Source organism: Dermacentor andersoni, chromosome 2 (genome assembly GCF_023375885.2).
Source record: "Dermacentor andersoni chromosome 2, qqDerAnde1_hic_scaffold, whole genome shotgun sequence".
In the NCBI taxonomy this organism is placed as follows: domain Eukaryota; kingdom Metazoa; phylum Arthropoda; class Arachnida; order Ixodida; family Ixodidae; genus Dermacentor; species Dermacentor andersoni.
In genome coordinates, this window is record NC_092815.1 from 72,910,845 (window position 1) to 72,931,695 (window position 20,851).

Genomic DNA, 20,851 nt, shown 5'->3' on the forward strand with positions numbered 1-20,851 from the left:
GCTTCTGTTTGTGTCATTTGCACTACACTTTTGATGTGGGAAGTTGAACTGAAGTTTGGGTTTGATTAATTCATTTATTAATCAACCTTTTTCTGCCAGGGAAACTGTTTCTAAAATACTGTATATAAAAGAGCACTTCACAAGTTTAAACTGATTTAGTTTTTCAATTCAGTGCCTATTTACTATTCATAATGTGTAAAAAGATTTGTTTGTAGTATTCAGAATTTTGGGGGGAGGGGGGGGATGTGCTGTTGCTTTCATTTAAGTTCTTGTAAGGGCCGTGTAAGTAAACAAAGTGAGCTACCTCGGATGCAAGTATCAAGGGTTATAACTACAAAAATATGATGTCTAGAAATTCATTCAGTATGAAATTAGTGATCTACATTTAGGGGTAGATGTCTAATGCAGTTAAGTCATGCAAAAAGTAGTGCGCATTTGTAGCATCAGTGCAATCACCTCTCTGTTTGCACATTCCACGTTGGCTTACTTTGCATCATTCATTATGCTCCTACTCTGGATTTGTTTGTATAAACATCAACATTATGCGGGTGGCTATGTAACATGCTTGCACTTGCTATAATGTTATGCTGTACAGAAAATATTTGGATGCACTACATCCATTTACATTGCACAATCGATTTGCTGACAGCTCATGCTGCATCACTTTGAATTTAATATAATGGGGCATCACCAAAATGCATTACAGATACATTTTCATTCCACTTAATTTTGCTTTGCAGGAGATGAGGGAGATTTTTTAGAAGATTACTGAAATACCAGTGGCACACCTTGCCAACTCTCCCGATTTTTCCAAGAGAGTTGTATGTGAGGAAAAACAAATAAATAAGAAAACATGTCCGACAGCACAGCCACATCAAGATAGCCATTATGTGCGGAGTAGCTAGTCAAGATCAGATATAAATCCAAGCCATTTGTGTGTAGGCAGCATAGGCTTAACTCAGTTCGCTTCAGATCTTAAAGTCATCTGGCTGCTATACCGATGTGTTGTGCGGTGAAGCATATTAAGAGTGAAACGGAGTCACTGTTCCAGTACATAGTACATGTTCTTTTATTATACACACATGCACATGCCTGCTCCGGTCACAGCACAAGCAATGACGCGTCTAATAACTGTATTGGTGGCCAATCAGAGCTGTTTTTGACGTTGCTGTGGCTTGAACAAACAAACAAACAAGCAAATAAGGGAATTAATTTACATTAGAATTTGTCATGCAAGCTATTTCTGCGTTTTCAAGTGAGCTGCCTCAGTAGGCAGAATCGTGCTGTTAGTCACAGGTGACCTTAGATATATCTGTTTGAAATAAAACAAAAGAAGGAAAGTGGTATATGATATTTAACATAACGTTAAGTATACGTTAACTCTTTCGTTGGCACTAGAAATGTGCTCATTTTCAGTGGTTTTATGTTTTAGCTATTTATTTCAAGACATAGTAGGTTTCAGTATTTACTATGATGCAGAAAACTGTAGCTTAATAACTATTGTTTTGAATGTATGTATAGCAGTAATAATTGCTGACAATTTTTTAGACTTTTTATGTGAAACTTAAAAAAGAAACACCTCAAGAAACACAAATGAATGTAATAATTTGCTATTTTTAGATAAGTACTGATAGTAAAAAAAAAATTCTGAAGTATACAAAATATGCACTTGGTTTCTAGTGCCTAACTCTTGTAATTCAGATCAAGCAAAAGATTATTGTGAAGATTTGTTGTCGTCAATACTAGCCATAGTGATGCCCATGCTATGCAGAAAGGCAGTAGCTTTGCAACTGTGCAAACGGTTATGTTCTCATTGTACAGGGAGCATTCATTTTTATGCATTGCAGCAGGCACTTGGTTTGCTTTTTGCTGCATTCTTTTGGCTCACAAAGCAATGGTTATCAGATAACGGAGCATGCAGAAGCTTCCCCATACTTATCATGTTTGATCAGCTTTTCTGTGCAAGCAAGGTGGTCTAGTGTGTGTTCAACTGGTGCTGGAGCCTCCACATGCTTTGCTCAGTCACTGTACAGTGCTGTACAGTAATGTGGAGGGTTGCACAATATTTTGCAGTAATGAACAAGAGCATTTGCACAGGTGGTGTTCAAAATTTAAGAGGTTAGACAGCTAGGCAAGCTTCAGTTGAAGGTTGGTCTTAAATCGACTGCACGCCCTTGTGTGATTGAAAACCCCACAGCATGGGAAGGGTTGTTCATAATAACTTGTACATATGCTGTCGAAGCACTGATGGATAAAAGCAACCCACGGTGGGGAAAATAATGTTGCACTTGATATTAATCGAACACAGTTGTCAAAATAACATGCCCTCATGAGCATCTACCATCTACATAGTTAAAACAGCCTATACATAGGATCGGAAAATTAACAACCTGAGAGAAGAGTCTGTGTTTTCATTGCTGCTGTCATTTCAAGATTATGTTGCCGAGTCAACCAAAGCGCAAATTTTGCATCTTTTTATTGAAGAAGTGCAAAGGCCACTGGAGGCTAGTTTTTCGAGAATTCCTCCAGTCGAAGTTTTATTTTTTCGGACTGCACAACCTGCCAAATATTGTTTAATCTGACAAGTAGTTAAAGGTCAGCTGTCATTTCAGATGATGCATGATGTTGCTAGTAGAATTATTCCAATGGACATGTTTAACAATACGTAGAAAATCTGTCGACCAAATTGGTAGATTTCTATAGGTGCGGTAACAAAAGAGTTAAGACATTGTTGAGCTCATCTTGCCCATACTTATTTATGTACATTGTGTTACAGGTTACGCAAAGTGTCCAGCAAGAAGATTCTCCAGGTTCCCTTTCAGTGTATTGAGTTTTCACTGCTTCGACTGAGGCCTCTCCAGCGAACAATCGATGAGGCAACCATAACTGTAGAGCAGTAAGTGCATTCACTTTTGTTAAAAACTGGTGCTGTCAGTGACCACTCTGCACCTGTTCAGATATTAGGTGTTGTGCAAGTATAATAGTTGTGGCTGTTTAACTGCCAGCATCTAGTTGCTTGTCATTTTTCTTCTGTTTATCAACATTGATCACCAGCCATTCATGGGTATCAGTACCCTGATAGCAACCAAGTAGTCAGCTGTCACAATGACTATCCGCCCAATGCTACCTTTGCTAAATGCTTACTACAACTTGGTTTCTCAATGCAGCTCTGTCAGCAGGTACTGAGATGCAGTTCTCTTGGACAGCTTTACCTTCACTTTCGGCACCCTTGCCTAGACTTGTCACAAGCAATCCATTGCACATTTATCCTTAAAATTGAAATTAAGATAGTTACTTATGTCTGAGTTTAATTTGTGCTAGGCGCACCAGTAATGACCAGCTGGGTGATTACTGCAGGGCACGCTTACTTTTGACTGTGGCAAAGAGCAGGAAATTAAACAGAAAGTGGCATTAAGTTTTGCAACCACGGGACAAGCATCTGGGAAAGTATTTGCTCATTCTATTCTGATAGATTGTTCATGGCTAGCTAAGTGGAAGTGAAATGCATAAAGCCTGCTGTGCTACACTATAAGGGCTGATTTATTCCCAAAATTACTGGGCTTGGCTTCAGGCATTCTCAGACTTTTCAGCAGGATTAGCTGCATGTGGTGGTGTAAATGGGACATGAATCTGTGCTGGCTGTTGCATTTGTTAATATTGATTTCAATGACTTTGTATTAATACAGTGGAACCTTGTTCATACGTTCTGGAAAAAAACACCAGAAGAAACTTACCCAACCGGGAAGACGTACGATCCAAAGTCACTAAAAAATTTGGCAAACTAAGCTGTAGTTGACAACTCAAAGTGAAGCGTTGCGTCAATTGTTGTAGCACGAGTGAAGCGTTGCGTGAATTCTTGTAGCACGAGACACTGATGCATGGCAAACTGGTGTGGCTCGAGCAGCCTAAGATGCACATTGTTGTTCTTGAGGCTTTGGCAAGCTTACGTTTGCACTCCTATAATTCAGCCTGGGTCAGCAGCTTCTTCGGGCGGGGGTCCTTGGTGGGAAGTTTTGACATGCTCACTTGGTCTGAGTCGTTGTGGCATGAGACACTGATGCACATCGTGCTGGTGGGGCCCATGCTGCCAGAGATGCACATTGTCGTTTTTCTATTGTATAGTATTTGAGGACAGCAAGGGGAAACTGAAACAAAATCAAGCTAGTGGGTGATGCCAGAACACGATGCTGCCAGAGCAAAACATTACGCTTACTTCGTGCCGCCTGCAGCAGAGACTGGCAGCACGTTTGAATTATCACCTATAAAAAGCATGCAGTACGCTTCCAATGGCACTACACCATGCGTACTGTGATAGTGATAGGTGCAGATGTTTATTAAAATAGGGTTGGCGGCGATAGCTGTGAATGTGGCATGCAACTACTCGCGAGAAGATTTGCTGGTACTGAAATAGGAAACTGAGTGTGCCGCTCCGGAATTTTCATGTAACACGGGAAGGCGAGTACTGCAGGAAAGCTGCTACACGGGCTGCTACTACTGTTCTTTATTGTGTGTGCCTCACGCCTTTCCTTGTTTACATGGGATCTTGTGGCCGGAAAACATAGCATACAATCACAGTTTGGTACCGTATTGAATGTTAGTGCCGAACGATCGTGTTTTCTGGGAACATATCAACCGACGAAAGAAAAGCATAACTTTATGTGTTCCCTATCGCAAACGTTGGCGCCAAGAAATCGTACAGAATGGGATTAGTCCAGTAGTTCCTATATTTATCTGTTCTTTATATACAAGACTGACTTTATAGTCTGTAACATATTTTTGTGTATGTGTGAAGCAATTTTATGGACACTTGAGGCATGCTCACACCTTTTCCGCCACTGCTGCTGTTGTGCTGTCACAAAATTGACAGCGCTTATGCAATACACGTGTGAAGGTTTCCAAGGGCTTCAGAGATGAGAGTGAAGCACATTGCATTTGCTGCGAAAATGAAAAAGCCAAGTGCCAAGATTGTTCTACTTAGTTCTGTTGGCTCTGCGGCAGAGCCAGGGCAACATTCTGCTTTCAGGTGCTGGAGTGAGTGTTGTGCACATACAAATGCACCAGCGTTAGTGCTGAGTAGCTGTGTTCAACTTATGCCATAGTGCATACACTGTTCTGAGTTGAATGGAAAACAAATGTCAAACTAGAAATATCTAACCCTTTCATTGAGTGCTGACAAATGCTTATGATTTTCCATCGGTCTGATCTCGTGCACCATCAAGGTCCGACACATGCTACACTACTGGCAGCGCTCCTCATCACTCCAGTATTATGAGGTGCCTGTAGCTGCCAAAGTGCTGTTTCAGCTGCGCAGCAGCAGTAGTCTCGCATGCTGCCATGTACCCACATGTTGTCTTGTTGGAACGCCGTCTGAGGAGCTTGAGCACAATGCCAAACCTTGCTGCATGTTCAGTGCTTCGCCCTTCAAATGAAAGTGCCAGCTTAATTATTTTTCATTTTCTTGTTACACTTATTTCACTTTGCTTTCCTTGATTTCTACCTTTGACATTATTTGCAAAAGATTCACTTATATCATCAGAACTATTTTTATTACTTAACAGCGATTTGTGTGCAAATTATTATGATACGATAAGGCAAAGAAGAGAGCAATGACGGTCCTGAAGACGACGAAAAGTGGACACAGCTTGGCCGGGCTCTCTTACATCTCTTTCGCGAATTTTTGCTCATTGTAAATATATTGTAAATAGTTTTATGAAATATGAAGGCTATAATCAGGTTTATCCCATGTTGTTTTCTTGCCTCTTTTCAAAGCGCACCAGCGGACTCTTGGGATGCTGCCACCGTTGAATATGTGAAGTCAGCTGTAAAGAGTAAGTTTATTCATCATGAATGTGTAGATAGAGAAGTGAACTGTGAGCCTTTCTTTTGAGAGAGATAGAGACAAAAAGAAATCCAGATTCAATAGAATAAAGAGTGGATACTGTAACCATCATAGATTTTAAATTAATCAAGACACTTCTTTCTCTATCTATTAGGTGATTGAGAGAGCTTCTAGTTTTGACTCCTGGTTCTGTGCAGAGTTAATTCTGGCTGCCTAGTGTGTAGTCGGTTGACCAGTGTTGCGTTTTCAGGTGTCATGCTACAGCGAAATTATGGAGCGCAGTGTGCTCTTTCCTTGGCAATTCTTGTGTGCTAGTAGGGGGTGCTGATGTATGCCTTTTGTTTATTTTCTCACTTTGAGATTTTGCACACACACGTACACAAACATTTCTGTACTCCAGCCTCTTTTTAGACTCTGTCAACTGGAAGTAAGTGCAAGTAGTCACCATATCAAGCATCAGGCTACCCGCAATCACAGTGTGCCACATGGAGTGATCTGGAAACAGAGCTTGGGACTGTAAATAGCATATAAAATGAAGATAAAGACAAGGAACACATACCGCAAAGCACTACATAACAACTGGAAGGTTTTAGTGCTCAGTGCTTTGTGGTGCATATTTCTTCTTTGTTTTCTGCGTGGTTTATCATCACAATCCATGTTGAACCAACTGCTGCATCATGCACTTTAGAAAACGGAGACCCGGATCAATAGAACAGCACAATAAGTAGGACATGCTGAAGGGCTCCTTCCGCTCTGCTTTAGGAGATATTACTGGATTCAGGACAGCAGCAAGTGGGACATGATAACTTGAGTCTTATGGCCTCCATGTCGTGGAGTAACAAAGATCAGAAATTAACTAGAAAGACATCTTCAAAACTAAGAAAAAGTTGAAGAATCCTTCAACCTCGTCCTACATCAGCCTTGCATGACACTAAGTCTAACTTAAAAAGCAGAAACCAATCCAGTTGCATAAATGGCCACAAAAGGCTGACATGCCATCTTATGGGCTAACAGACCTACAGTCGGCTCATGGACATCTGCCCTAATAGTAAATGGTACATCATCCAAACTACTTGTGGGAGAACAATCAGTAGCATTTTTACCAGTAGCACCAAGAGAGGCTGTAGAGGGAGAAGCCTTCTTGAAGGAAACACCTGCAAATGCCATGGTCATACCCCCGGGGCCGATAGAAGCAGCTTGTGCGAAATGGGATGCAAAGCACCCATAGACCTGCCAGCCAACAACTCAGCTACTAGGGTATGAAAAGCCAGCAAAGTTACGACCCCTGATTGATGAAGCACGAAAGAACATGTCATCCAGCAACCCAACTTCTATCAAATTTCTTTATATTAAAATTCAACCTTTTATGCAAATAGTTACAGTTGCCAATTAATTTTTCTTATGTGGAAGGGGCCACAATATTTTCTGAAATATTGGGCAATGAGGAAAAGCAAATTTAAGTTACAAAAAAATCATTTTGTTGTATATGAGAGTCGGCAATGAAATGTATGGTTTTATGTTGTGTCGACAATATCATCACATCGGTGGTACAAAACGAAACCAGCCACGCTTTCGCATCCACTCTGGCTTTGCAGCTGATAGTGTTGCCCGCAGTGGGACAACGCTATCATGAAAAGTGGTGGCAGTGGGTAGCAAACGCTTCTGTCAACCTATCGCTTCAACGCATCTTCGAAACTAGAGATTAGGCAACCTTGAGTACTGAGTGCACGCGAAGACAGCACACATGATGCCCCACCATTTCAGCATGCCCACTCTTTGCACATGTGGCAGTTTACATCTAAAACAGAGCGCATGGACTGTGTATGCACTCAGCCCTTCTGATAGCTATAGCCATGCACAATCACGGCTGAGCTTGAAAAAGAAGACTCCCCTCCCCCCCCCCCCCTTCCCTCCCTCGCACACGGAAGATTGCGTCGCTGCGAGCTCGCTCTGCTCCCTCCCCTTTCCTTTTGCTCGTGCAAGAAGACAGCGCTCATCAAACCACCATCCTCAGCTCATCACACGCTTTCACTCCCACTCCCACTCAATGCTTTGGTGGTCGCTCTTGGTCACGCGGCACGCTATTTGAGAGGTGTGTGTGCAAGCTGCCGCTTGTAATTGAACCATTTAACATCTGAGTCTGCAGAAGTTTACATTTATTGTTTCGCTATTACTTCACGGTGGCAGTGAAATTTTGTTGTTATTGGAGTCACGTATAAACACACTTTGTTATATAGATGTTCTAAATAAATGGTGCTCTGTGGACAAGTTAAAAAAGTTAAATGCTTATTTATATTGAGAATTTCGTTATATTGAGGTTTAATTGCATCTGGCATAAGGCTAGCAACTGTGTGCCACACGGGGTGATCTGGTTGTAGAGACCAGTGTTGGTTGAAAAACACAACAAATGTCCACTTTATTTGTTGCATGCAAAGTGTGGGCTTACTTTTATGTATAACTCTCTGTGAAGTGTATCACTGTGCTCACAGTGGAATGTATGTACCAGTCCTCACCAATATTACATTTGTAGATGCTACTCGAGAATCTACTTGCCACGCCAGTGGCTTTAAACTGATGCTGAAGTTGCGTGATTACAAAATTACAACTTGAGAGTTACCAAGGAGCCTTATTTGAGAGTAGCGATAATTACTTCCAACAAAGATAAAGTGAAAGTTGGCTTCTGTTCGTGAACAAAGGGTCATACTTTTCTTACTACACAGGACTGTAATGTGAATGTGTTTGCTTAGCTTGTCCAACCATTCTCTATGACACTAAGCTAGTGTACTTGTTTTATATTGCAACTTGATGCACTTTACAGACAGCGATTGACAGGCGCTTGAGTTTTCTATGTTTCTTATGCTTATTATTTTTTGTTTATTGTCACGCTTGTTTGCTTATTCATTGTTTATGGTGATACTTTGTGAGCTTTACAGGCTTGAGCCCCGCAGTTAATTTCTTCCCAAAACTGCTTCATGCAAAAGAGCTTTTAAAATGTTGTCTTTCATGCTAGCAAATGCAAGATATCTGCCCCATATTTCAAGCTTGGCAAAAGCAAAAAGTTGTTACTCTTGAGCTGCTTCAGTGATCAAATGAGCGTTTTTTGATGCAGGCACATATTAGGAGACAAAAAAATGGAGTCAATTGCTTTATTTACATCCAGTTTACATTTTGCTTGTGCTTGTTTTTGCCTGTGTCTATGCAATACCATGAAGTAATATATCTAGCCGAGCAAGCATGTTCTTGCATAATAAACTACTGGCTTCTTTCATTTCCAGAGGCCATTTCAGTGCAGGTCCAAGTGCTGGGACAAACTGTCTCAGGTGGTCTCTATGGAAAGCTTTTCATAGGATGCAAAAAGAAAGTTATGTCTCTGGATGAGGAGCTTGTCAGTCTGAACTATGCCTTTTTGGATCCAGAAGCAGACGGTGATGGTATGTGAAGTGCTACAAAGCATTTTGCCTTAAGCTAGCCTGCTTTGTTCCTACAGCTAAAGCAGCTATGCAACACTCCTGCCTACCCTTAAATTTGTGTCATTTAAGTTCTTTGTGGCTTCTGGCACAAGGGGGGCATGGGAGGGCATTGGCGGCATGTTTTTTGTGGCATTAGAAGAGCCGGTCAGTGCGCGAGTAACACAACAGACCCCCCAAAAAAAACATGAGTTGAAAGAGTGACTTGAGCGGCATAGCAGCAAAGCGTCGAGTAATTTTGAAGTAGTTAAAATGGCGACAAGGGGTCTGGGTGCAATGTAACTGGAAGGCAGCGGCACGGTCTTTCAAGGGCTGTTATCCCCAGTAGCTCAACGTAGGTGTCGTTACAGCGGCATATAGAAATGGCGATACCCTGTGTGGCTGAGACGCTGAAAAAGGTATACTGACGTCTGGGACTTCGAAATGTGTTGGTGAGGGTGCTTCAAAAAACATAATAAAAACAGACAAAAAAATGGAAAAAAGAGAAGGGGAAACCGAAACTGGAATAACAAATAGGAAGGTGACGTGCGCAGAAGCGGGCGGGGGCAGATGTATATGGGAAAAGGGGGGATGTGCAGTTGATATAAACATAAAAACATGAAAGAGTATATTAAATTGAGTAGTAGGCAGGAAAAAATTTTCGTAATGGAGGAATAGGTGAGGTTAAGAATTAAGGTTAGCTGGTGGCATAATGTGTTGTGTGTCTTGGTTGATGATATGAGAATTTCAGATTTAAGTTAACGATTTTAAGGATTCTAAGTTGCCACATGCCAAATTAATTCCCATCAGGTGTAGGCAATTAAACTTGTGTATGAGGTATGATTCCGTATATTTCCATTCGCGAGGTGAACGGAAATTTGTTTGTGGTATATAGAGCCTTGCTTTTTTTTTTTTTTTTCAATGTATGCTCAATTATATTTTTTACTTCACTGACTAATTCTGGTGTATTTTTTTTTTGCATTTTTGTTCAAATAATCGAAGTTTATGTGCTGTTATATCCCCCATTATGTAATGCCTTCTGGCCCTTAAGGAGAAATAAATGGAATGGAATAGGGTTGGTGGTGATAGCTGTTAATGCAAGGTGCGATGACCCGGGAGGAAGATTTGCTGGGATTGGAATAGGAAACTGAATGTGTGTTGGCATTGTCATGTGAGATGGGCTGGCGAGTATTGTGGGGAAGCTGCTGTGGTGGCAACTACTGTTCTCGATTACACACACCTCATGCCTTTTCTTGTTTACATGGGATCTAGCGGCCAGAAAAAATATCATACGATCGCAGTTTGCCTATGTGCTGATTTCTGGTGTTGAAAGATCATGTTTTCCGGGAATGTATGAACCAATAAGAAAGAACCATAACTGTATGGGGTAGTATTTTGTGATCTTGATCACAAAGATTGACACCAGGAAATCATATGTAATGGGGTCGCACCAACAAGGTTCTGTTGTAATATACACCATGAAAATGTAATAGTATTGCATTGTTTTTCTCCTGCATTCATTTCTTTTTTCTTTCTTGTTTAAAGAAATTTTGTTGGAGGATGAAGAGTCCATGCTTGGAACCAGCAAAAGTGAACAGCATTCGACAAAGAAGACTTACGACAAAGACGACAAAGAAGAAACTACTTCCAGGAGTTCCACTGTCGAGCAAGCGCTTAACAGGAAGAACACCTTAGCAGTGACACCAGAAGTACTTGACGTTAAGGCCTCCTCACTATGTACCGAAGACATTCCTGCAGAAATGCCTCCTGCCGAAGTGTCATCAGCATTCATGTGCACCACTGCTGCCAGCTCTCCTTCAGAAGGACTGTCCTCATTGACCAGCATGTGTCAGGAGCCGAATGTCATTGATAGAACAGATGTTCATGCTGAAAAACTAAACACTACCGTGCCCACAGAAAGTCGTAACATTCAATCTTGCATTCTTACTCTGGCCAGGGCTCCAACTGAAAGTGCTAAAGGTCTTGAAGTAGGTAAGACAGTGTGTTCTAGTAGCGAGGTGAAGCTAGCAAGTGGGATTGATTCCCATCCCAATAGGGAGATGCATATTCCTGGTACTAAGGGTGAGGAACACATAACAACTGCTCCAAGCAAGATAATGCTATCAGAGTTTCGGCCACCCTGCTTGCAGGGCCTTGTATCTGGTCTTGGCAAGGCTGATGACTTGTTGATGCGCCGTTCTGCGGGGCGCGGTGTTATACTTTTGCAAGCTAAACAGCCAACTAGCCCGATACTGACCCAACCATGGTTGTCACAGCCAGTTCACACGCAGAGCAAAAAGCCAGTGCAAGATCGCCCATCTGGATTCACACCAACGGGCATGGGTATGGGTCATAACCGTTCATCACGAGCATTGAGCAAGGCTGCCAAGTTGTGGGACCTGCTGCAGAAGAAAGACCGTGTACCAAGTGAGGCACACTTGCCAGTCTTCAAAAGTACATTCAAGAAGCCCCAAAGCAATGATAGACTAACAGGTCCTGTCAAGTCTGATGAAATAACAGAAGAAACTGCATGCCATGGAGGAGGTGATGGGCTGGTGAGCAACGTTAGGATTTAAAAGTTGTGTACTAAGCATGATATAATAATAATAATAATAATAATAATAATAATAATAATAATAATAATGATGATGATGAGAAGAAAAGCTTGTTCACTCATAGAAACTTTTTTTATTTGCAGATTCCAACTAATGCAGATATGCCAACAACAGGATCAACCTCATGCATCAGTAACACCAAAAGTCAGGTGAATTAAGCAGTTGTGTTGCACTCTTCAATCTCTGATGACAAATTTATCCTTCACATAATATATTTGCATATGCAAGACATCTCTTCCCACTAAAAGACAGCTGTTTGTGGTTGTTTCTGCAGATAACGTGTGTGACATGAAAGGATTTTCATGTGCTCATGGTAGCTTCAAGACACCTTTGGAACCTACACATTAGGCCATTCGAACACTTGGCTACTTTTTGCAGTAAATTGCAAAGTGCACTTTTGAAAATTTTTATGTAAAATTCACACGCTTGTGTTCAAACAAGACAGGTTCACAGGAAGATGAAGGCTTGAAGGGGTCAGTAGTGGCTGAACAAAGGATGTCTCTGGAGCTGATGTTTCGGCATGGGGACTTGTCTTTATCAGCTAGGGCTGTGATGGAGACAAATCTCCTTGTCGAAGCGTTGACTGCAGAGACACCCCTTGTTCAAACACTGTTGATCACACACTAACATAGTGTCATGGAGATACTTTCAAGTCATCTTACAATACAAATTGTAGCACTGCATTGCGTGCAATCACCATACATTATTACAAGTATTTTGTCTGAAATGGTTTTCAAAGCTTTGTCCACTCCACATGGCCACATTCCATAGTGTATAACTACTACAAGTCGAATTGACGCCACACTTTTGATTCAGAATAGCAAGACATGTTCCAAAGGTTTTGTCAGCGTTACTTAAACATTGGTGAAAATTATAAACACAGTTATATCAGGTGTTTCCTATGCAAAGGATTTGAGAAAAAAATAAAACACTGTCATATCTAGTTCCCTGCCATCTTTGCAGGTAGGCTACATGTCTAGGTGGACATTAGTAGCAAAAAGAAATTTCAGATATAATATTGATAATGAAGTAAAATGCATTAACTTTTTAGCATGTTTGTAATGTTGGTCACCGGTGGGTCACTGCAATTATTCTCGCTGTGTGGCTGTGCATGGGTTTTCTGCAGTGTGCTAGCAACATCTTTGCTAGAAATCAACAGAGAGGAAAAATTCTTGTTGATTCTGATCAGACGTGTCATGGTGCTATCTCCCTGCTCTTTGAGGAGGTTTCAAAGGAGCACAACTCCCTGTTAACTCACTGGTGGGTCACGACATACCGGAATAATAGGAAAAGCGTCTCACCTGTGGGTCATTCTGTGGAGGAATCGAGATATCAAAAAGTGCTGTTGCAGTGTGTGTGTCAGTTGCTAACCTTAGAGCAATTGCAAGATTGATGCCAAAGAGCAGTGAAGTCGTGTCTGCTTAGCAGCAATCCTAAAATTTCTGGCCCCCGCAGTTGGGAATTGAACTTGCAATTAGCGGCGCAATGCCATGGTTACTGAGCCACTGTGGTGGGTCCCCTTTCCCCTTCATTGCGCTCACGCTTCCTTATTGAGCTGTGCCCTCACTTGTGAAATGCACATGCGCATTCTCACCTGGACACTGAGAGGTTGGCATTTTCATGAAGCTTTGTCGTGTGGTGGTTGAGCTCCTCGACTTTTGAAATGTGAGATTAAGTAAAAAATCATTATAGTTAGAGTGTGGTACTGAATATTGTGTGAAGCGCTTTTTAATGTTGGCAGTTACATAAAAAAAAAATTCTCACTATATATTTGTGCAAATACAGTATTTTGAGTACACGTAATTGCCATTTTGGTATACTTGGAATATATTATTGTGAGTTAACATTTTGCATATTGGGCCCAACCTTAAGTCTCCTAGCACTTTGAGGGCTGTCAATCTTTGGTACATGTGATGCAAATGCTGATTGTTCACAATGGCAATGTTCTTCCTTTTGTAAATTATGAACCACTTGTGAAAAATGGGAAAAAGGGGCTGCATCGATATAGAATGCTAATTCATGTTGTGTTGCGTGCATGCGTGTGAAAACTGATAGGATGTGTGTCTCTTGTGCTTCAGCCTGAATCTGAAAAAACAAGTGACAGTACTGCTGATGAGTTGGTAGACTACAGTGACTTTATGAGTCCATGCAACATAGTTGAGGAGATTGTGGATCCTGACCTTGAGGAAGCGAAGTGGAACCTCAAGTTTGATACTGAAGTGCCAGATCTTGCAGCCATCAATGTGTGCCAGGCGCCGGAAGACTTCCGGTAAGTCTAATGCACTCTTGTGTAGCATATTATTTCAGATTTGTTTCTTTGCGTTGTGCCGCATTTGACTCATGGGTGGCTTGCTCCAGACAAGGGGATTTTCGCTTTACCATTTAGTTATCTAGGCTTTACTTGATGCCAGGTTTGTATTCTCGCTAAGTCACTTTAGGCTGTATGTTCCTTTCAGTGTACACTAATTGGCTAAGCAAAGAAAGCTTATGTGACAAAAGAAATTCATGTATGGGAATGTTGATCTTCTGTTAGCATTACCTTCACATGGTGCCATTATCTTGTTCATTGACACAGATGGTTGCACAAATGTGATGTTGAGGAATTGCCATTGCTATAGTGTGAGGCACCAAGTTGAATGTTTTGTCAGGTGAAAATATTACCGAAAGTTATGAGTGAGGGATACAGCCCATGAACTGTGCTTTGTGACTTTATAAATACACAGGGTTGTCCATTTGCATTATATGCAGTGGTCTTGCTGCAGTCTTGATTCCTTACTTTTGTTTTTCCTTTCCACCATTGCAGAGTAGCAGGCCAGATCATGCTTACTCACACCAGCCTCTCGACCTTTCCTGTCCCTTCCTGCTCTTTCTCTTCTTTCTTGCATGAGCGACGCAAGAGAGTGAAAGTCAATTTCATTTGTTTATGCGGCTATTATTTTTTGTCATTTGGTTGATGTACAACAGACGCCATGACTTCCAAAGCTTTGCTGAAGTTCCACTGGATCTGGACCCCTACACACTGTTCGGGAATTCTGCATACTTCAGTGCCGATTTTGTAAGTTCATACACTGGTATAGCAAAAACACGCTAAAATAAACTTTTGTTCCTTATCTTGTCAAAGCTGTAAAAGGGGCTAGATCGTGTGCCAACATTTTCTCGTGGTCTGTGTTAACATACTGTTATGTGATCAATATGACTTATGTAAGTCAGTATGACTGTACAGCACGACTGTACAGCATGACTGTACTTTGTGCAATGTGCAGCCTTATCTTTCTTCATACTTTATGAGTTAGAATAAGTCTAGCATGAAGAACAATGTGCCCCATCTACTTCATTGAACTTTAAAAAAAGAAAAACTATTTTCTTTGTGTTAACTACACATGAATGCCAGTAGAGAATGCCTGCTGGCTCTTGCTCGTAACTTCTTTCTCTTTTTGAAGGGGAGAGAGAAAGAGAGAGGTTTATGCTGTCTTTTCAGTGTCGCCATTTCAGTGTCGCCAGATTTCATGATGCATTATGGACACTTTATATAAGTGAGAAAGTGCTTGTGCGCTCGCTCATAACTAAATCTAACAGTGCATGCAAAGTTAGAGTTTTACTTTAAAACCCTTTTTCCTTTTTACATAGGTGTGTTCTGACTTTTCATGCATAATGTTGATATTACAAGCAGTTCTGAAAGTTGCCCTGTATTTGTCTTTTTGTTTTTTTCTTGTCTTCTACAGGATTCTTGCAAGCTACCGGCCCAGCTCGCATGCTCCAGAGTTCGGGCCATTTGCCATGGCATCTGGGCGCGTAAGCCCATGACCAATTTGGACCAAACGCCCTTTGATGCTACCCTGAAGGAAGTACGAAAATTTCAATTCACAACCTCCAGAAAGGCTGTGGCGTCGATATTGTAAATGTTGTTCATCAAACTATCCTTTTCTCTTTTTTTACTTTGATAGCTAGAATGCAATAGCTGGGATACTGAACTTCAGAATTACAAAGTTGTAAGCTATCATTTGAAGCCAAGGATGCTATGAAATTTCATCTGGTCGAAGATTATCATTAGGTGTGTGCGAATATTCAAAACTTTCGAATAACGAATCGAATAGTGCCTTATTTGATTTGCTCTTTGAATTGAATAGTCACTATGTGTAAATGTGAATATATGCTCCATTATGTGACAATCTGTCGGCGACGGTATGAACGAAAGATGGTACCAAAAATGCCCCACGGCACAAAGAGTAAAAGCATGTCAAAAAATTCTCGGATTGACGTCAAGTTTCTTAGGGAGGTTCCTGTAAACAAAGTAAATTAATGGCTTTGAAAAGAAAATTTTGTCAATCTCGATCTGGGTGAGAAACGAACCCGGGCCTCTGGGGTGCGAGATGAGCACGCTCCCCGATGCCACGGTGGCTCCACGGTTCTGGTTGGCTAAAGGTGCACCGAATGCGTGGATCGTTGCACACATCACGTCGCAGCCGTCTGGCTGACTAAAGGTGTGGTGTAGTGCATGTATCATTGGGCACATGACTGTGTAGCCAATGGGGAGGAAGTGGCGCCACGTGACGTCATGAGCGCTTTCATGGTGTTCCGAGGCCTACAAATAGTTATAATGCTTTCGCATTCCCACATGTAAGCATTCTTAAGTGTCCATGCCAAATTTTTGAATACCTTTCAAATATTTCAAAGCATCAATTGCGCCCAATTAAACATTAGATTAGCTAAAAAGGAAGGTAAATTTTCACCCCCGTGGCCATAGTATAGACATAAAACATCAAAACTTGTGTAGTGGAGTTGGATACATCGCTTAGGTAGCCATACCTTACACGCTATACAGTGATCATTCGCACACTCTGTACATGCGAAGAAACTACTTGTTTGCTTCTAATGCTTCATTTGTGCTTTTGATAAACAATGCTTCATAACGTACTGTGAAATGACAGAAAATTGCTAACTTTAAGAATATGAGGATGTGTACATCTATATTATATTAATTGTGATAATGGCTGGTCATTATTCGAAAACTATTCAACATTCAGTTCAATTTGCTTCTGCAACTACAGTTAAACTTCGATATAATGAACTTCAGTATAATGAAATTCTCGATATAGCGAAGTATTTAGCTTTTCATAACCTCTTGTCCATAGAACACCATGCACTTAGAACACCATGCATTTAAAAACTCAATATAATGAAGTATATTTGTATGCGACTTCAATATAACGAAATTTTGCTTCCACAACAAAGGAATGACGAGACATTAAATGGAAACTTCCACAGACGCAGATGGTCAAATGACTGAATTACAAGCGGCTGCATGCAAATGCACCTCTCAAATTGCGCGGGTGGCACGACAAGAGTGACCAACGAAGTGAAGCCGCATTATGTTCCATATAAAGTCCAAGTGCGATAAGATCTTATGGCGCCATGCGCACTTTGTGCTTTAGGTGCGAGTGCAAGTGTGCGAGGTTGAGAAAGAAAGATGGCGGCTTTACGAGTGCCACCTCCTCGCGCGAGCAAAGGGAAAGAGGGAGGGGAGCGAGCTTGCGGTAACGCGATCAAGTGTACGCGAGGGGTGGGGCTAAGTTGGTGTGCGTCGCGATTTATGGCATGCGTCTTGACCGTGGCTGTGCATGGCTGTAAGCATGGCTGAGCGCATACGCAGCGGCACACCCTGCATTAGAGGTAATCTGCCGCTTGTGCAAAGAATGGGCATGGCGAGACGGTGTGGCATCATGTAAGCTATCGTTCTATGCGTTTAGCATGGAAGGTTGTGCACGTAATGTCGAGTTTCGTTGACCCGTTGGAGCGAGAGGCAGATGAAGCATTCGCTCCTCACTGCTGGCGCTTTTCATGATAGCATTGTCACAGTGCGGGCGACGCTATTAGCAGGGGCACAGTGCATGCGAAAGCGTGGCTGGCTTTGCTTAATTCGTACCGCTGATGCGAAGATATCGTCAACGTGGCATGAATTGTTAACGCTGGCCCACAAATTCTTCAAAATGAATTGTTTTCTCATTCAAATTTGCTTTTTTCTGTCGCCGGACAATTTGGAAATTTCTGCAGCCCCTTTTCGTGTAAGAAAAATTTATTGGCAACTGTGCTTATATGCATAAAAGGTCAAATTTCAGTACAACAAAATTTCGATATAATGAAGCAAGTTGCCAATTTTACCTCTTTCATTATATCGAGGTTTAACTGTATTTGCATACCCCTAATGATTATAGTAAAAGAGAACACTAAACTAATATCTCATATGAAAGTTGCTGTTTTATCTTTATAGGAGTCTTGTTCACAATGAAAAAAATTCACCGATGATTATGACACTCCCTAATGTGAAATTTGAGCACAGCTCTGTACGTGATTTCATTCCGCTATTTATATTGGCTGGCGCGGACAATCTGTCTTGTGCGGCGCATTGCAAAGGAGTGAAGTGTGGCTCAACTACCTCGCTAATCGCAACAGGCGGCGCGTGGGTGACACATGGGTGCGATTCACAGCAGCCGCCACAGACCTGCCTCCACTCATGCAGTGCTTTATTTCCATATGTAGTATCGGCGGCGGCTCAGTGAACAGATGATGCGCGCTACTGCTGCGCCATCTTGTTGCCATTGTTGCTGCAGAGTCCATCTTGTGCGGCACTACACTTTTCTTCCGTTTTCACCATACTCTCCTCCTCCACTTTCCTCCTTGCACTCTCTTCTCTCTCGCCATCTTTCATCCCCTGCTCCACTCTACGTTCGCTCTTCCATTCTTCGCTGTGCTTTTTTGCTTAGTTATGCCAAGGAATGCTGATGCACCCCGCAGGAATGGGCGCCTTAGAGCTGCGCTCTAAACAGTGGTGATAAAGCAGCTGGCTGTGTGTGTCTGACCACCACATGTCAAACGCTATGAGTAGCTGGAAGGTTACCACCAAAACTTCTGTTTAGCATATGCGGAGCAACCTGAATAATCAGAGACTTGATGAGGGGTCACAATATCAGTTTCTCTTCTGCTGTGATGACCCACCGTGGTTGCTTAGGGAGTTTGGTGTTGTGCTGCTAAGCACGAGGTCGTGGGATCAAATCCCTGCTGCAGTGGCCGCATTTCAATGGGGGTAAAATGTAAAAATGCCTGTGATGTTGTGCATTGGGTGCACATTACAGAACCCTAGGTGGTTGAAATGAATCCTGAGTTCCCCACTATGGCATGCCTCATAATCAGATCATAGTTTTTTTTTTTTTTTTTTTTTTTTTTTTATGCGAGGATAAATGCCTCAGGGCATACAAGGGTATGTGATGGGGGTGAATAAGGATCATTAAATGAATGAAAAAAGATTTGCTGACTTAATGAAGTCCAAGAGGGACCGATAATGCGGTCCCTGCGTCCAAGCAGTGTAATGGCTCAGATTATGCGGCGAGAGTCCCGCTGCTGCGAGGTGCCGGAGCCTCGTCGGTTTGAGTGCAGGGCAAACCCACAGCAGGTGGTGGATGTCGGCTTCAAGTTTTAGCACGATAATACCACAGAATATAACTTCTTCATTTTTTTTTCCTTTTCTGCTGTGATGACCTAGCTATTGAACAAGTCCATAATGTGGTCAGAAGACACAGTTGCATTAATAGCGTGAATTTTGTTTTTGACATTATTAAAATTTTTCTTTGGCATGAGGCTGTGTGTGCAGTATGTACAGTATGTAGTCATGAAAAAAAAAAAGCAAGATAGACTTGTGATGCAGGTTTTTGACTTGCAAGGATAGGTTCTGTATAGCTCCTGGAACACCTTTACTTTTATTTAGTTGCATTAGTTGCAGCTCATTTGTTTAGTCCTAAGCAGAAGATAGTAACCCTTCGGTTTGTACCTACTCTGTGCTGTGTGTATGTCTTTAGTGTGTAAATTTGAATTTGCACTTCCGTTGAAGGGATCCTTTTGCTCGTCTTTAAATTTTGGTGAGTGTGCGCTAATGACAACTACTGTTTTACTTTGAATGGTTACCGTAAACTACAGAGCAAGTGCGCATGATCAAATTCGTGAAAATTCTTGGCTTTTGAGTAACTTTTTATGTAGTTTTATTTCATTGCACATGCCACCTAGACAAGTCTTTTTAAATGTCACAGAATGACACAGCTAGCACACCTGTCCTATTTGAATGTCTATGGTAAATAATGAAACATCATACTTACGTGTGGCACTAAATGACTAATACATGCTTTCCTACGTGTGTGATGATTTAACATGTTGTTCTGACTCGGAAGACTGATACAGGGCTTTCACCATGTAAGGGGACACTAAATGGGCTATAGGCCACACTTAGGTGTTTTCCAGTACATAGCTTTGAAGTGCTTTCAAGACGTCTTAGATTTTGCATATAAACACCTTGTTAGAATAAATTCACATCTGACACAAAAGTGCTTTCAATATATTCAATATTTGTTATAAGCATGTATTCATTATGTGCTAATGCATTCTAGTAAAATTTTTAGATTTACTTCATTATATTCGATAATTCATTATATTAGTGTTGTTATATTGAGGTTTGACAGTATGTGCCCATCCCACCAATTTTCTTTCCATTTTCATTACAGCTGTTTTCAAACAAGTGCACATCCCTCCCTCTCTCACAATTATCCATTAGTTTGCTATTAGACTGTTTCTGCAGTGTTATCAGATCCTTATATCAGATCTTTATACTTTTTGTGTGTGTTGGAGGGATCCCCCCTCTACATTTTTTTTGCAGAGAAGGTTCTGGCGGTGCCCCCAGTTTTTTGTAGCTCAACTGATTTGTTTTCTCTCTAGCGCTTGCGTTCCCTGGGGTTCCGCAGCCCATCATGCATACAGTCAGTAGTCTGGCCTGCAGTTCTGACCGGCAGAAATGTTGTGGCAGTGGCTCCACCACACACAGGCAAGACGCTTGCCTACCTGATACCACTCGTGTCAAGATTGGCCACCGAGACCGACTACGATGAACTGCGCATAGGCTGTGGAGTGAG

General features: G+C 41.7%; 1 protein-coding gene across 5 annotated transcripts in view; it reads left to right on the forward strand.

The window, feature by feature from the left end:
- LOC126542005 (putative ATP-dependent RNA helicase TDRD12) overlaps positions 1–20,851 on the forward strand; it is a 93,454-nt gene that overhangs the window by 9,582 nt on the left and 63,021 nt on the right. For all 5 annotated transcript variants that reach the window (XM_055076985.2, XM_055076982.2, XM_055076984.2 and 2 more), the window contains 9 exons: positions 2,777–2,896; positions 5,770–5,828; positions 9,115–9,270; positions 10,831–11,840; positions 11,984–12,049; positions 13,979–14,169; positions 14,865–14,955; positions 15,623–15,745; positions 20,658–20,846. In XM_055076985.2, coding sequence (XP_054932960.1) covers positions 2,777–2,896; positions 5,770–5,828; positions 9,115–9,270; positions 10,831–11,840; positions 11,984–12,049; positions 13,979–14,169; positions 14,865–14,955; positions 15,623–15,745; positions 20,658–20,846 — 2,005 coding nt within the window. The remainder of the gene's footprint in view (positions 1–2,776; positions 2,897–5,769; positions 5,829–9,114; positions 9,271–10,830; positions 11,841–11,983; positions 12,050–13,978; positions 14,170–14,864; positions 14,956–15,622; positions 15,746–20,657; positions 20,847–20,851) is intronic.